At 37.4% G+C, this 18,331-nt stretch overlaps 1 protein-coding gene across 6 annotated transcripts in view; it reads left to right on the forward strand.

Annotated features, from left to right (window-relative positions):
• Positions 1-18,331, forward strand: part of CTNNA3 (catenin alpha 3) — a 1,730,823-nt gene that overhangs the window by 1,366,587 nt on the left and 345,905 nt on the right. For all 6 annotated transcript variants that reach the window (XM_041748054.1, XM_041748055.1, XM_041748051.1 and 3 more), the window contains one exon: positions 11,781-11,932. In XM_041748054.1, coding sequence (XP_041603988.1) covers positions 11,781-11,932 — 152 coding nt within the window. The remainder of the gene's footprint in view (positions 1-11,780; positions 11,933-18,331) is intronic.

Below are 18,331 nucleotides of genomic sequence, written 5' to 3' on the forward strand. Positions count from 1 at the left end.
ATAGGTATGATTTCTTCTTTAAACGTTTGATAGAATTCCCCTGGGAAGCCATCTGGCCCTAGATTCTTGTGTCTTGGGAGGTTTTTGATGACTGCTTCAATTTCCTCCCTGGTTATTGGCCTGTTCAGGTTTTCTATTTCTTCCTGTTCCAGTTTTGGTAGTTTGTGGCTTTCCAGGAATGCGTCCATTTCTTCTAGATTGCCTAATTTATTGGCATAGAGCTGTTCATAATATGTTTTTAAAATCGTTTGTATTTCCTTGGTGTTGGTAGTGATCTCTCCTTTCTCATTCATGATTTTATTAATTTGAGTCTTCTCTCTCTTCTTTTTAATAAGGTTGGCTAATGGTTTATCTATCTTATTATTCTTTCAAAGAACCAACTCCTGGTTCTGTTGATCTGTTCCACAGTTCTTCTGGTCTCCATTTCGTTGAGTTCTGCTCGAATTTTAATTAACTCTCTTCTGCTGGGCGTAGGGTCCATCTACTGTTTTTTCTCTAGCTCCTTTATGTGTAAGGTTAGCTTTTGTATTTAATTTCTTTCCAGTTTTTGAATGGATGCTTGTATTGCGATGTATTTCCCCCTCAGGACTGCTTTTGCTGCATCCCAAAGATTTTGAACGGTTGTATCTTCATTCTCATTAGTTTCCATGAATCTTTTTAATTCTTCCTTAATTTCATGGTTGACCCTTTCATCTTTTAGCAGGATGGTCCTTAACCTCCACGTGTTTGAGGTCCTTCCAAATTTCTTGTTGTGATTTAGTTCTAATTTCAAGGCATTATGGTCTGAGAATATGCAGGGGACTATCCCAATCTTTTGGTATCGGTTCAGACCCGATTTGTGACCCAGTATGTGGTCTATTCTGGAGAAAGTTCCATGTGCACTTGAGAAGAATGTGTATTCAGTTGAGTTTGGATGTAAAGTTCTGTAGATATCTGTGAAATCCATCTGGTCCAGAGTATCATTCAAAGCTCTCATTTCTTTGGAGATGTTGTGCTTAGAAGACCTATCGAGGGTAGAAAGAGCTAGATTGAAGTCACCAAGTATAAGTGTATTATTATCTAAGTATTTCTTCACTCTGGTTATTAATTGGTTTAAATATTTGGCAGCTCCCACATTCGGGGCATATATATTGAGGATTGTTAAGTCCTCTTGTTGGATAGATCCTTTGAGTATGATATAGTGTCCCTCTTCATCTCTCACTATAGTCTTCGGGGTAAATTTTAGTTTATCTGATATAAGGATGGCTACCCCTGCTTTCTTTTGAGGACCATTTGAATGGTAAATGGTTCTCCAGCCTTTTATTTTCAGGCTGTAGGTGTCCTTCTGTCTAAAATGAGTCTCTTGTAGACAGCAAATAGATGGGTCCTGCTTTTTTATCCAGTCTGAAACCCTGCGCCTTCTGATGGGGTCATTAAGCCTGTTCACGTTCAGAGTTACTATTGACAGGTATGATTTTAGTGTCATCATGATATCTATTCAGTCCTTGTTTTTGTGGATTGTTCCACTGAACTTCTTCTTAAAGGGGAATTTTAAGAGTACCCCTTAAAATTTCTTGCAGAGCTGGTTTGGAGGTCACATATTCTTTCAGTTCCTGCCTGTCTTGGAAGCTCTTTATCTCTCCTTCCATTTTGAATGAGAGCCTTGCTGGATAAAGTATTCTTGGTTGCATGTTCTTCTCATTTAGGACCCTGAATATACCCTGCCAGCCCTTTTTAGCCTTGCAGGTCTCTGTGGAGAGGTCTGCTGTTACCCTAATACTTCTCCCCATAAAAATCAGGTATTTCTTGTCTCTTGCTTTAAGGATCTTCTCTTTAACTTTGGAATTTGCAAGCTTAAGTATTAGATGTCGAGGTGTTGAACGGTTTTTATTGATTTTGGGGTAGGGGTCTCTCTATTTCCTGGATCTGAATGCCTGTTTCCCTTCCCAGATTAGGAAGGTTTTCAGCTATGTTTTGTTCAAATACATATTCTGGACCTCTGTCCCTTTCGGTGCCCTTGGGAACCCCAATTAAACATAAGTTTTTCTTCCTCAGGCTGTCATTTTTTCCCCTTAATCTATCCTCATAGTCTTTTAATTGTTTGTCTCTTTTTTCCTCAGTTTCCCTCTTTGCCATCAACTTGTCTTCTATGTCAGTCACTCGTTCTTCTACCTCATTAACCCTCCTCATTAGGACCTCTAGTTTGGATTGCATCCCGTTTAATTGATTAATTTCTGCCTGATTAGCTCTAAATTCTGCAGTCATGAAGTCTCTTGAGTCCTTTATGCTTTTTTCTAGAGCCACCAGTAGCTGTATAACAGTGCTTCTGAATTGGCTTTCTGACATTGAATTGTAATCCAGATTTTGTAACTCTGTGGGAGAGAGGACTGTTTCTGATTCTTTCTTTTGAGGTGAGGTTTTCCTTCTAATCATTTTGTTCAGTGCAGAGTGGCCAAAAACAAGTGGTATTGGGAAAAGGAGGAAAAGAGAGGAGAGAAAGAAGGAAAGAAAAGAGAAAAAGGAAAAAGGAAGAAAAAAAGAAAAACAAAGAGAAGAAAAAGAGAAAAAGAAAGAAAGGAAAAAGAAGGGGTGGGGGAAGCAAACAGAAATCAAAAAGCAAACAAACAAACAAGCAAACAAAAAAACAAAAAAACACGGGGGGGTATCCTCTCATTCTGTATACTGTAAGTAAGTCCCTTGACTTCCCCTGGAACTTTCCAGTTCTGCTTGGTCAATAATTTGTTTTTCCCCATGTCCGTCTAGCTGGTCTTCTGGGGGAGGGGCCTGCTGTGCTGATTTTCAGGTGTTAGCACTTGGGGGAGCTGCTCTGCCCCTGCCTGGTGCAGGGCTCAGTAGGGGTTGTTTACCGCGTGAGGCTCCAGGAGGAACAACCGCAGTGGGGGGGCCAGCTCTGCAGCCCTGGAGTCAGCCCCCGCAGTAACTCCGGGGCTCTCTGTCTGCAGGGCCTGGAGGCTCCGGGGCGGGGCCGCTGATCTGCTCAGCCCCGGGCAGGAGTGTCCTTGCTGTACTGGGCCCTCCCGGCCTCTGCCTGTCCGGGGGAGGCGGGATCCTGGGCTGTGTCTTGGCGCCCTGTGCTCCGGGGCCTGCGCTGTTGGATTCGCGCTCCCGGCTGCAGCCCCCTCCGCGGTGCCGCCACCCGAGCCTCTCCGAGCTGTTCCCGGAGCCGCGCCGCCCCCTCCGCGCGGAGCTTCTTCCTCTGCCCGAGCCGCCGCCTCTGAGCTGTTCCCGGAGCCCCGCAGCTCCCTCCGCGGAGCCGCAGGCCGAGTCACTCCGAGCTGCTCCCGGAGCCGCGCAGCCCCCTCCGAGCGGAGCTTCTTCCTCCGCCCGAGCCGCCGCCGCTGAGCTGTTCCCGGAGCCCCGCAGCCCCCTCCGCGGAGCCGCCGCCCGAGCCCCTCCGAGCTGCTCCGGGTCCCGCCGAGCGCTGCAGCCCTTAGGGAGCTCGGCGCACTCTCCGGGGCGCAGTTCCTCTGTTACTGTCCCAGGGAGCCCGAGGATCATCCCCGCCTTTCTGGGGATCCTGCTCCAATTCCCCGGGAGGCCTTTCCGCGGGGAAGGTCGGTGCAGCTCCTGCTCCTCCGGGACGGGGCTCTCCTGTCCTGGGGACACTCGCCCCGGCCTCAGCCCGGCTCCTCGCGGGGCCCCTCCCCCTTGGAGGCCTTTTGTTCCTTTATTTCTTTTTCCCCGTCTTCCTACCTTGATAGAAGCGCGAACTCTTCTCACTGCAGCGTTCCAGCTGGTCTCTCTTTAAATCTCAGGCCGAATTCGTAGATTTTCAGGATGATTTGAAGGTTATCTAGGTAATTTGGTGGGGGCAGGTGATTTGGGGACCCTGCTCTTCCGCCATCTTTCCCCTCCCCCCAAGACCACATGATTTCATTGGTGAATTCTACAAATGTTAAAAAAAGTGTATAATGACCATCTTTATCAAAATCTTACAAATAGTAGAATAGAGGGAACACATGCGACATTATTCCATGAGGCCAGTGCTTCCCATGATACCAAGCAGTATAAAAACAAGAACAAAAAAGTAAAGTTTGTCCGATATAAGTATTGCTACTCTTTCTTTTGACATCAATTTGCATGATCAATGTGTCTCTACCCCCTGACTTTCAATCTGCAGGTGTCTTTAGGTTTTATAGGTAGCATATAGATGATTCTTGTTTTTGTTTTTGTTTAAGGAGATAGAAGTTTATTGAATACATCACAAGGGAGTGACAGGCAGGACAGCAAAGGAAAGGCTCTTTGCTGACTCTTTTTTTTTTAAGATTTTATTTACTTATTCATAAGAGACAGACACACACACTCACGGAGAGAGAGAGAGAGAGAGACAGGCAGAGGGAGAAGCAGACTCCATGCAGGGAGCCCAACGTGGGACTCCATTCCGGGTCTCCAGGATCACGCCCTGGGCTGAAGATAGCACTAAACCGCTGAGCCACCCAGGCTGCCCATTATTTATTTATTTTTTTATCCATTCTGACACCTTATGTCTTTTAATTGGAGAATTGTATGTATTTACATAGAAAGTAATTATTGATAGATATGTATTTATCTCATTTTACTCCTGTTTTGTCATTATTTCTGGAAATTTTCTCTATTCCTTTCTTGTAGTTGTCACTTCTGATCTCTTTGCACTCAAGGGACCTATTTAATATTTCTTGCAGGGCTGGTTTAATGGTCATGAAATTCTTCAGTTTTTGTTTGTCTGGGAAACTCTTGATCTCTCCTTCTATTCGAATGATTGCCTTGCTGGATAGAATATTCTTGGCTGTAGATTTTCCCCATTTAGCCCTATGAATATATCATGTTACTCCCCTCCGGCTTGCCAAGCTTCTGTTGAGAAATCTCCAGCTAGCTTTATGGGTCTTTCCCTGTAACTTAAGGACTTCTTTTGTTTTGCTGCTTTTAAGATTTTTTTCTTTATCATTGTATTTTGTAAATTTAATCACAATATGTCTTGGTGTTAGTCTGCTTTTGTTGATTTTGATGGGAGTTCTCTGTACCTACTGGATTTGGATGTCTGTTTCCTTTCCCAGATTAGGGAAGTTTTCAGCTAAAATTTTGTCAAATAAACCTGTCTCCTTTACTTTCTCTTCTTGTGGGACTCCTGCCATATGAATGTTATTACACTTGCTGGAGTCACTGAGTTTCCTAAGTCTGTTCTTGTATTGCATAATTCTTCTTTACCTTTTTTGTTCAGATTCATTATTTTGTTTTCTATGTCACTAATTCATTTCTCTGCTTTCTCCAGCCTGCTGTTCATTGCATCAAGCCCATTTCTTGTTTATTGCATTCTTCTTCTCTGGGATTTATTCTTTTTTTTTTTTTTTTTTGAATTTTTTACTCTCTGTCTAAGAGTCATTAATGTCTTATATTCTTTTCTCAAGCCCAGTTAGTATCCTTATGATTGTTGCTTTCAATTCTCCATCAGGGATGTTACTTATATCTGTTTCGCTTAGATTTCTGGCCTTATCTTGTTCTCTCATTTGGGATAATTAGCTCCATCTTGGCATTTTGTCTAAGTCTCTGCCTTTTTCTACGTGTTAGAAAAGCCAGTTATGTCTCCTGCTCCTAAATGTAACAGCCTTACGAAGAAGAAATCATGTAGTGCTTAGGGCCTGGACTTTCAGGGAGTGTGTCTCTCTGTGTGCTGTGTGAGCTCTGCTATTTTATTTTGATTGCTGTATCCTTTGGGCCAGTCTGCAGAGGCTGTCATTGTCTACTGTGGGCAGTGTTTGGTCTTTGGCCTAAATGTGGTGAGTTTTAATGAGGTATGCTCTGGTCTGCTTGTGAAATGAGAACTGACACCAACTCCATGAGAACTGAGACCCTGCAGAATTCTCTGGTTAGGAGACGTGGTGTGGGCAGGGAGTTTTGCTGGTCTTCTGAGAGAGGATCCCACCACACTGGGACTGAGGCAAGCTTGACTGAAAAGGGCAGTCCCACCAGAGCACAGGGGGGTGAGTCTTGGTCTAAGTAGTTTAGGTAGCCAGTGCTGGTGGTGTGTTGCCTCCTGCTGGTGGTTCTGTGTTTATGCTGAGGGGTAGGGAGGGAAATAGTACTGTTCCCAAAGAGGCATCTCTGTGAATGCCGCCTCCCCTGGAAACTGAGTGCAAAACCTCCCCGCTGTGTGCTCCAGGTGTTCTTCAGACCAGTTTCCACTCTGTCTGCCACCAGGGTTGTTTGCTTGCCTTCTTTCCAGGAGCAGGCAGCACTTGGGGCTCAATCTCAGCCAAGCCCACTAACTCCAGGCCTAAGCCCTGCTGGTTGCAAGAACTCAAGAAATTCAGCCCCTCTCATTTTCCAAGCCAATGGAAAAGCCATTGTGTATTCCCCATGCTTTCCTCTCTCCTTCACCTTTCTTCGTGTTCAGGACTCCCTCTCCTCTGCAGCAGCTGCAACAATCTGTTTCTCCCCTAAACCACATCTCCGCACTTCCTTCCTTTTCCCATCTGGCCTCTACTCTCCCTTTAGTTGTGAAATTTGTTCTGTCAGTCTTCAGGTCAATTTCTGGGTTATTTAGGATGATGTGAGTTATCTAGCTGTGTTCATGAGAGATGAGCCTAGACTCCTCCTACTCCTCCTCCATCTTAGGAAATTCTAATCACTTCTGTTCTGCCTATGTTTTCTTTAGGAGTTTTATGGTTTCAGGTCTTACATTCAAGTCTTTAATCCACTTTGAGTAAACTTTGTGTATCGTGTAAGAGAGTGGTCTAGTTCCATTCTTTTGCATGTAGTTGTCTAGTTTTCCCAGCACCGTTTATTAAAAAGATTGTCATTTTCCCATTTTATATTCTTGGCTTCTTTGTTGTAAAGTAATTGGCCATATATGTGTGGGTTTATTTTTGAGCTCTCTATTTAATTTCATTGATCTATGTGTCTGTTTTTATGCCTATACCATACTGTTTGGATGATTATAAATTTGTAGAATAGTTTGGAGTCATGGTGTGTGACACCTTCAGCTTTATTCTTTTTTCTCAAGATCATTTAGTCATTCAGGTCTTTTGTTCCAAATTTTAGATTTCTTTGTTTCTGTGAAACATGTCATTGAGATTTTGATAGGAATTTCAATGTATTTATAGATTGTGTAGCATGGACATTTTAACAATATTAATTCTTGCAATTCATGAATTTGGATTATTTTTCCATTTATTTATGTCATCTGAAGTTTCTTTCTCATCAGTATCTTGTAGTTTCAGTGTACAAGTCTTTTACCTCCTTGGTTAAATTTATTCCTAGGAATTTTATTCTTTGTGGTGCAATTATAAATGGAATTGTTTTCTGAATTTTTCTTTCTGCTAGTTCATTATTAATGAGAAATGTAACAGTCTTTTGAGTATTTGATTAGTATAATTGATTTTGTATCCTACAATTTTGCTGAATTTATTTACTGAATTCATTTTAACAGGTTTTAGTGGAGACTTTAGGTTTTAGTGGAGACTTTACATATGGTATCGTGTCATCTACAAAGAGTAATAGTTTTACTTTTTCCTTACCATTTTGAACGCCTTTTTATTTCTTGTTCTTGTTTGATTATTGTGGCTAGGATTTTGAATAATATGTGAGTAAAAGTGGTAAGAGTGGGCATCAATGTCTTATTATTGATCTTAAGCTTTTCATCATTGAGTATGATGTTTGCTGTGAGTTTTTCAGTATGACTTTTATTATAGGGATGTATGTTCTGTCTATACCCACTTTAGGAGGGTTTTATGATAAATACATGTTAAATTTTATCAAATGCTTTTTGTGTATCTGGCGATGATCATGATTTTTATTAATATCATGTGTCCCATAGATTTTGGATTTTTATATTTAGATTTCATAATCTCAATGTATTTTTCTTTAATTTACCCTTTGATTTCTTCATTGATTCATTGGTCATTCTGTAGTGCGTGTTTAATATCCACATATTTGTGATTTTTCCTGTTTTCCTCTTGAAATTGATTTCTAGTTTCATATCATGGGAGCAAAAAAGATGATTGATATGGTTTCATTCTTCTTAAATTTACTGAAACTTGTTTTGTGGCCTAACATGTGATTTATCCTAAAGAATGTTCCATGTTCATGCAAGAACAATGTATATCCCTGCTATTGGATAGAATGTTCTGTATACACCTATTAGGTCTATCTAGTCTAATTTCCTATTTAAAGCTGTTTTTTTTATTGATTTTTTTTTTGGTCTGGATGACTTATCCACTGATGTAAATGGGGTCATTAAAGTCCTTACTGTTCATGTGTTGCTGTCAATGTCTTCCTTTAAATTTGTTAATATTTGCTTTATATATTAGGTGTTCCTATGTTGGTGCATAAATATTTATAAATGTTCTATCCTCTTGTTGGATTGACTTATTTGTCTTTATGTAACATCCTTCTTTTTTTTTTTTTTTTCCTTTATTACGGTCTTTGTTTTGAAGTCTGTTTTATCAGATACAAGTATAGCTACACCAGCTTTCTTTCTGTTTTCACTTTCCTGGAATGAAAATTTTCATGGAATACTCTTTTTCCATCCCTTTGCTTTTACTCTGTTTATCCTTAGATTTGTATTTAGTGTCTTCGAGGTAACGTACAAATGTATCATTTTTTCATCCATTATCCACTCTTTGATTAGAGAATTTTTTTCACTAACATTTAGTTATTGATAGGTATGACTTATTGCCACATGTTTAGTTATTTTCTGGATGTTTTTGTAGTTCCTCTCCATTCCTTTCTTCTCTTGCTTTCTTCCATTGTGGTTTGGTGACTTTCTTTTGTGTTTTGTTTACATTCCTTTATCTTTAATGTATCTAATATAGGTTTTAGCTCCAAGGTTACCATAAGGTTCACATGTTTTAAATTGACAGAAACTTAAAGTTGAAGGTATTTTAAATCCCTGCATTTTTATTTTCCCATCAACACATTTTATGGTTTTGATGTCATATTTTACATTTTTTAAAAATTTGTACATCCCTTAACTAATTACTGTAATTATGGTTAATTTTACTACTTTTGTCTTTTAACTTTCATACTAGCTTTAAGAAGTCCCTTTAACATTTTTTATAATGCTGATTTAATGTTTACAAGATCCTTTAGCTTTTTCCTGCCTAGAAAACTTCATCAATCCATCAATTCTGAATGATAGTCTTACTGAGTAGAATATTTTTGGTTGGAAGTATTTCCCTTTCAGTACTTTGAATATATCATACTATTTTCTTCTGGTCTGCAATATATCTGCTGAAAATCATCTAATAGTCATATGAGGATTCTCTTGTATATAACAAGCTGTTTTTCTCTTACTTCTTTTAAGATTTTTTTCTTAATCTTTAACTTCTGACATTTTACTTATAACGTGTCTTGGTGTTGATACCTTTGGATTTATCTTCTTTGGAACTCTTTGTGCTTCCAGGACCTGGACATCTCTCTCCTTCCCCAAGATAGGTAAGTTTTGAAAGATTATTTCTTCAAATTTATTTCTGTCTCTCTTTTCCTTCTGGAACTCCCGTAATGAAAATATTATTCTGCTTGATGTCCATAGGTCTCTTAAGCGACCTTCACTTATTTATTATTTTTTTGCTACACTCCTTAGGTGAGTTTCTCCACTGTCCCATCTTACAGATTACTGATCCATTCTTATCCTTCCTCTGGTCTACTGCTGAGTTCTTCTCATATATTCTTTCAGTGCAGTTACTGTATTCTTCAGTGCCATGATCTGTTTGGCACTTATATTTTCTATGTCTTTGTTGAAGTTTTCACTGTGCTCATTCATTCTTCTTTATGAATTCGGTGAGCATCTTTATGACAATTACTTTAAATTTTTTAACAGATAGATTACTTATCTCTGTTTCATTAAGGTCTTTCTCTGAGGTTTTGTTTTGTTCTTTTGTTTGAAGCATATTCCTCATTTCCCCATTTTGCTTTACCCTTTATATTTGTTTCTATGTATTATATGAAACAATGACTTCTTTCAGTTTTGAAGTAGTTTGTGAGCATCTCAACGTTGCCCTGAGCTTGGTTCTCCTGAACCTTTTTGATTGTCTCAGTAACCTGATTTTGTTGTTGTTTTGGCTTATTCATTCTTGATATGCTCCAATTATTGAGGGTGTGCCAAGACCTGTCAGTATACCAAAGAGAATGAACTCAGTCAGCACCTAGTTTCACCTGACTAAAGCAAAATTCTTAGGCATCAGTTTTTATTGTATATAAATATATATGGTCTCTGGGACCACAATTGTATACCCATCTATCTCCCGGGCTAGAAGATCTGGAGGTGTCCCCTGGTTGACAGTTGCAAAAATTGAAGTTCAGATGAGTCTATGAACGCCTTTCTGGAGATATCTGTAAGCTTTGGTGAATCCAAAGAAGGGTGCAAAGCCCATGGCTTTAGTGAGGGCAGTAAAGAGTAAAGGGCTGGGGACAGGGTACATCTGCAGCTTTAAAAATGCTAGAAAAGCATGCTTGGGTGGGCACATCCTTGGCTTTAATGAGTCTGTGTCCTCCCACACCCACCTGTGCTAGCAAGTTAGAGAGAGGGTAAAAATATGGTTATCAGTGCCTCCATCCTGAAAGAACATCCCAACTTGTTCCTCTGCCTCTGGTAGATATTAGCAAATAAATCTCCTTCACTTGTCTTTCAGCACCTCTCAAACTGCTTCCTTTGCACTGGTCCTGGGATGAGTGAGTCCAGGACTATCCCCTTGAAAGTGGTATCTGAGATTCTACAGTTCCTTGGGTCCCCTGAGTGTAAGCCCCATTGGTTTCTAAGGCTAGATGTTTAGGGAGCCTCATCTCTCTGGTGCAGATCCTAAAGGTTAGGATGCCTGATATGGAGTTCAACTCCTCACTCCTTAGGGAGAAACTCTGGACCCATGAAATTTCCTTCCTATTGTGTAGGTAGGATTTTGGGGAGACTGCATCTCTGCCTCTCCTACCTGTCTTGATGTGGTCCTTTTATTCCTTGTTGTGGAGACAGCTGTTTAGCTAGTTTTTAGTTCTTTTACATTGTGAATTAGTCCACATATAGCTATAGATTTGGCGTGTCCATGAAAGGAAATGAATTCAGGATCTTCCTATACCACAAACTTGGAACATCTGCCCCCCACCCCCCCACTAATCTCTTTGATGATAGGGGAAACATTTTAGTGAAAGAAAGTTTATGGTGTTCTTATTATTTCTATAAGATAGAGTTACTACCTTTGATTAAATTTCTTATAGTTAGCAACTCAAATGCTTTTTCTCTTTAAATATGTTTATGTTTATAATTTCAGTTTTTAACACATCAATTCTTTTTGGTAATTTCTTGGGGCTTATATTGGATAGGATAAGAAATGATTATATGGTTCTAGCCTTGGTAGAAACAAAAATGACATACAGGAGAAAGATAATCTTTTTTTTAAGATTTATTTATTTACTCATGATAGATGTAGAGAGAGAAAGAGATAGGCATGAGACACAGGAGGACGGAGAAGCAGGCCCTACGCCAGGAGCCCAACGCGGGACTCGATCCCGGCACTCCAGGATCATTCCCTGGGCCAAAGGCAGGCGCCAAACCACTGAGCCACCCAGGGATCCCCCAGAAAGATAATCTTTTAAACATTTCTATAAAAATGTATTTTATTGTCTTTGATTCTTTTTACTTTTCAGTGATCCAAAATTATCTTGCCAAAATGTTTTGTTTCTTTACATCAAAAAATAATTAAAATTCTATTAACCAAATATTTTTTTAAAAATGTGTCTCATATTTTTTTTGAAACTCCAGAAATCTGAAAATACAAACAGGATAATCTTCTCTATCATATTAATTTTAACAGCAATTCCTGAGTTTGTAACACAAGTGAATATTGCCTTGGAAGCCTTAAGTAAAAACTCTTTGGATATATTTGATGATGATCAATTTGTGGACATCTCAAAGAAGATCTACGATACAATTCATGATATCAGATGTTCAGTCATGATGATTCGAGTAAGTTTGCTTTGCTTTCCATTGAATTATTGCAATGCTCTTTGCCATCTGGAATGCTTGGAATGATTGCAAGAAATATTTTATTTCTATTTCATAATGTCAATGCTGAAATCCATTAGAACTTTAGAAATTCATATGTATCCCTGAAGTCAAATCTACTGTCACAAACAACACTTCCACTTATGTATTTGGTTATAACTTATGCAAATGAGCACATTTAACTGCTGTGTGTGCAGAAATGATAGGATTCCTTGTGTTCAGAATTCACTGAGGTGTCACATAGCATGATCAGGAGCCAAAGAAAAATACATAAAGTATTTTGCTTTCTTTTCTTGAATGGAAAGGACAGGATCTTTCTCATCACTGTATTGAAATTTGTAGGAAAATATGTCTAAAATAGGATGTTTCTAGGGCCAAACCCTCTCATACCAAATTATAGACTCAGACTATTCTGTAAGAAATTTCACTTGGAGCTGACAGGAGCAACAAACACTTGAACTGTCCCAGTTTAGGAGATGTCTATTTGGGAGAATATATGCCATCTTCTTAAGGGTGAAAGTGAGCCATTTATTGTGGGCATATATACTGCATATACAGAGACCAGGGTTATTTGTTTTTACTTAAATGTTAATGTGGAGGGCTTTAAAAAAATTTATTTAAAAAACAGTGGAGGTTTTCTGGAAAATGCACTTAATGTAAATATACGGGGGTATTTTTATCAGGCAGACCCTGAGCCAAAGATTTGTGTTACCATTAGTCTATTTAAGAGAAAGTAAGACTGAAAAAATGAGGTAGGGAGGGGAAGTAAACCAGCAAAATATAATTATGCATCATTACTGGAAACTAGGGCACAATCCTGCTGGGGAACTTTGGACAATCCTATAGAATGCTCCTCAGAATTACCTTACCTGAGGTGAGCAAAACCCAGTTTATCCACCTATTCATCCTTGATTAAAGGCTATTCCTCCTCAGAGGTTACTTCAGTCTCGTGGCCAAAAAAAGCAACCCTCAGGCAGAGTGGCAGGTGCTTGCAGTAAGAAGATTCAGTAGGAATGGTGAGTGTAATTTGTTAAGTATGAATAGAGTTTAATTTGAAAGCCTTCAGATTTAAGCATTAGTGAAACTATAAAGATGGAACTGGAAGTGCTGAGGATATATGGGCAGAGCACCAATAGTATCTGACTGGCTTGAATGTTACAGTTAGGTTACATGGAGAGATTCATAGAAATGGAGTCATTTGGGGATCTTGTAAGGAAAAGGGCCAACAAAAGTTGAAGACACTGACAGGGCAGATGAATGCTTATGAAAGAAATTCTAAGAGAAAATCTAAAGGTGTCAAGATATAGGATCTATCACTTCAGAGCATGGGAAAACCCAAGAGCAAACCAATAATACATGTAAGAGAGAAACTCACATATCTATTCATGAACATCCAGGAAGTATTTGTTCATATGTAATTGAATACTGTGGCACTTACCAGTACTATGTCTGAGCTACAAAGTACCTTTTCAAATATTTTCTTCTAACAAAGGATTTTAAACCTTATCCATGTGGACTAGTGGATTAGTAATAATCCAAAACTGGGAAAATAGGTAGAACTGGGAGAGAAACATTGAGTGAAGACATATGAATTTCAGGAAATAGTTTTTCCAAGTAAAACACTTGCATTTCCAATATTCCTAGGTGAATATGTGAGAAGATGAAACCAGTGAAATAGCTTAGGTGAACCAGGGTAGGAAATGATTTTTTTTTTCCCTGAAAAACCTATCTAGGGATGAAAAAGTCTTGTAATTTCTCCCATTTGTATGTTTTAGTATTTAAAAATTTCCTTATTATCAAAATAGCTTACTGATTGCAAATCAAATTATCTTTCCATTATTTCCACATATCTTTCATATTCAGCAGTCTTCTGTAGGGCAAGATAACAACTTATTGTAATTATTTAACAGCCTAGAGGGCAGTAATTTCCCCCATACTCATCTCTTTCTCAAGGTACATACTTCAATTTATTTTAAACTTTTCCTCATAGGAGTAATTTCGTATTTTGTTTTCTTTACTAGTCCTTATTTAACTTTTCAACAAAATTCTCAAATGCGACTATCAAAAAGTAAACTCTAATTATAGCCTGTCCAAAGTCAAATAAAGTGGAAGACTTGTTCTTATGTTATTGCCAATAATATAGTCAACTGCTGTGAACTTATTTTTCTCCCTCTTAAACACCACGATTATTGGATAGACAGTGATTTCCTTTTATTTATTTGTTTTACCCTGTTGTTACGTGTATATTCTTCTCCATTTTGACTTGATATGTTTGCTTTTGGTCATAAATCCTTATCCTATAAAGTTTTTAATATTTTGAAATGATTTTTTCATATAATTTATCAGGTTATTTTTAAATTTGGTTGTGATTGTACCTAAATTAGCATCAATTAGAAACAAGAGATTATAATCTCTAGATTATAATCTAGATTACTAATCAAAATGTTGACTTATATTAACCCTTCCCCTGACTGTAATCTCTGCTAGACAGCTCCCCTTAAGGATCTTAGTGTCAGGGGATCTTAGAAGCTGACATTCCATCCAATGGAGAACATACTGGTAAGTGTATGGTTTAGTAAGAATGTCTTCTGAATTTTGAGGTAGAGCTATTCTTCTTTCAAACACACTTTATGACCTAAAGTAAATAAGTAAAATGTATTAGAAAGAGTTGCTGCACTTGAAACCATGCAGGTGAATCCAGGGACTCATGTGCCTGCACACCCAGTTCCTTAGGCAGCCTCTAGGGAAGCTTCTATGGAACTTCTACAAGGATTTTTTGGAGGATGATCCATAAATCTGTGTACTTAACTGCTAATTGGATTATATCTTGAAAATAGAAGTCTAACTCAGGGTGCAATTAATGAAAATCTTTTTTTCCCCTTGAAGACTATCTCTTCATCATAGAAGATAATAAAATTGATCTGGTGTAATCTTCTCTTTATAAGGTCAAATCTAATGCGGACCAATATTCCAGTCTTAGAACTACGAAACATTTGATGCTTTTCCAAAGTACCTAAAGAGTGTCAAGATTAAGGCAATATGTTTATAATTATGCAAGTTCAAGGAGGGCTAGGCTATGCTCTTGAGAGTGTCTGTGAATATTGTGGAATCCTTTGCTATGCCTGAATTTTCAAGAATACTCTCAGTGCTCTGAAACAATAAAATACTAACCTGAGATCAGTGCCTGAAATTTTACAAATAGTTTTATAAAAATACAATGGTATCTAACTAATATTTATTTTGGAGAATAATTATGTTAGTAACTGTTCAGATTGTTTTTAAAATTCCTACGCGAAAATTCTGTGAAATTTAATATTACTCTCTCCACTGGATTCAGCTTGTGGGCAAATAAGTTTATTGAACCTCACTCCTAACAACCCTAAGGAGAAGAGAGTGTTAAGTGTTTATTATTTTTTTGGTGTTTAATATCGATGTATAAATTTTACAATTCTTAAAAGTCCACAAAATAGTTAAGATTAAAGCAAGTCACAAATCTCACTAACCCTCAGTTTCTTCCTTTGTAAAACAAACTTTGTATTAAACCTACATCAAAAAATTATGCTGACAAAATGAGCTGATAGAAATGAAGTACTCAGTAAATAGTAGTCTTTTATAAGAAAATAGCTATGATTGCTATTACCGTTATGAATAATGCTAGAACTACTGAAGCTGCTTATTACTTTTTTATATTTTGAAGAATATTACCTATAGAAGTTGTAGAATTGTGCCTGCAAGGCAACATGAAACTAAAGCCCAAAAAATACCTTAAAAGGTGAAGTTCTAAATAAATATATTTTTTCTAAAGTTTTGTTTTATAAAGGATATTTAATATGTTTATTGATTATCTTAATTATAGATTATTTATTTATTTATTTATTTATAGATTTTATTTATTCATGAGAAACACATAGAGAGAGGCAGAGACATAGGCAGAAGGAGAAGCAGGCTCCCTGCTGGGATCCTAAGGCAGAACTTAATCCCAGGACCTGGGGATCATGCCCTGAGCTGGACACAGATGCTCAACCACTGGGCCACCAGGAGTCACTGAATTATAGATTATTTAATTCAAAATTAATTCAAATTGTGTCTTTGAGCCTATATTACTTTAAGCTAGCATATAATCTATATATTGTTTTTATTAATGTCTTGAAATGTGCAAGGACTTGGTTCATCTTTTTGGGAAATGTGCTTAACCAGAAATAGATGTTAAAAAGGGCAACATAATTGAATTGTGAGAAAAATGGGTGGCCAGCAATGAAATGTTCTCAAAAAGAGGAAAAGATTCAGCAAAAATTCAGCCTTTCAAAAGGTATTCAGAATGTGGGCTTCATATATTTTTGTGTGAATTTTCATATGTGACTTATCAAAAGTACGTTTTCTAAACCAAATGTGAATATTTTCAGGACTACCACTAACAGATCTTCTTTGTTAGTTGTCTAACTTTATATTGCAGAGAACAGGAATATATTTTGGATATGTTACTTGCTGAAAGTTAATTTTTGAAGAAACAAAGGAAAATAAAATAAAAAACTATTTTCATGGCCTAGTTTCCATGAACCATTTCTATATGAATCATTTACATGACCCCTATAAATGGAACACAGTTCAGTATATAACTTAAGCTTATATAGCCAGAAAAACCATTTTTCTCTTTTACAAAAATAATTTATTGATTTTTTAGAGAGAGAGAGTGCAATAGCAAGAATAGGGGGAGCATGGAGGGGCAGAGGGAGAGAGAATCTTAAGGAGGCTCCACACTCCAATGTGGAGTCCAATGCGGGACTCTATCTCACGACCCTGAGATCATGACCTGAGCCAAAATCAAGAGGCCAAGGCTTAACTGACTGAGCCACCCAGGTGTCTCAAAAAGCCTCTTTTTCTGATTCTACTGTACTTACAGGAGTTGATAAATTGCTTTCACTGGAATTATTTACAGTTTTCTTAATTTAGATTACTTCCACTGTCATAATTTCTTGGAATATTTTATTGTTCTCCATAACTTCTTTTCAACTAACCTCAAAAAATTATTTTTCATTATATGTCTTCTAGACCAAGCTGCTGTTTGTTTCTTTGAAGTCTCACACTCAAACTATAGAAGGAAAAGAATCTGATAGCGTCATTCACTAACTAATATAGATTGTTATCTTATACAACTATAATTCTATTGAATTAAGTTCACAAATGAAATCATGAAAAGAATTTTGTGCAAAACCAAGACATGTGTTCAAGTATCAGTTTTATGTGTTATCATTTAGTTTGTTACTTTACATGATATTAGTTTCTTTACTCTAGAGGGAAAGACTAGAAACTCTAGTTTCTTTACTCTAGTTTCTTTACTCTAGAGGGAAAGACTGGAAACAAAGTGAGAATGTCCGTGCTCCAGTGCAATGAATATTGTAGATGTCCTAGCCAGTACAGTATATCAAGAAACAACATAAAAAGTATTCATATTATAAGGAAAAAGTAAAACTGTCTTTATTTGCAAATTATATGTTGAACTACATTGAAAATCCTTTAAAAACGTTACAACAGAAAAAAACCCACCCTAGTAGAACTGGTAAGTGAACTTAGGAAAAGGTAAAGAAATTAAAGGATAAGGGCAAAATTAACGAAATAATAAAAATATAATAGAGAAATACAATGAAACTCAATATATGCATTTCTATTTAATCACAACTAAAAATTAGAAAACATATTTTAAAACTAAAATATATTAGCATCAAAAATAACAAAATAAACTTATTGATATGTTTAACATACCTACAAGATTTATACTTTTGAAATTATGAAATATTACTAAGAAAACAGAAATTTGGAGAGATTTATCATATTCTTAGAGTGAAAGACTCAATATTATTAAGGTGTCAAGAATATTCAAATTCTTTTTATTTTTTAAGGATTTTATTTATTTATTCATAGAGACACAAAGAGAGAGGCAGAGACATAGGCAGAGGGAGAAGCAGGCTCCCCACAAGGAACCTGATGCAGGACTCAATCCCAGACCCCCAGATCACACTCTGAGCCAAAGACAGACGCTCAACTGCTGAGCCACCCAGGTGTCCCAAGAATCTTCACATTCATTCACAAATTTAATGCTGTCCTAAACAAATTCCCACTAGACTTTTATTATGAAAATCTATAATCTAAGGTAGTTACTTGAATGTATACACATTTGTCAAAATTTATCAAACTATACTCTTAAAATGGCAGGTAAACTACATGGAAAAAGTTGATTTAAAAAATAAAGAATGTTTTACCCAATAGTCAACACCTGAGAAATCAGGTAATTTTATTTAGATAAAGTCTTATCAAATGTATTAATTAGGACTAATTTAAAAGGCCTGCCTAAACCACTGAAAA

The sequence above is a fragment of the Vulpes lagopus genome, chromosome 3, assembly GCF_018345385.1.
Source record: "Vulpes lagopus strain Blue_001 chromosome 3, ASM1834538v1, whole genome shotgun sequence".
NCBI lineage: Eukaryota > Metazoa > Chordata > Mammalia > Carnivora > Canidae > Vulpes > Vulpes lagopus.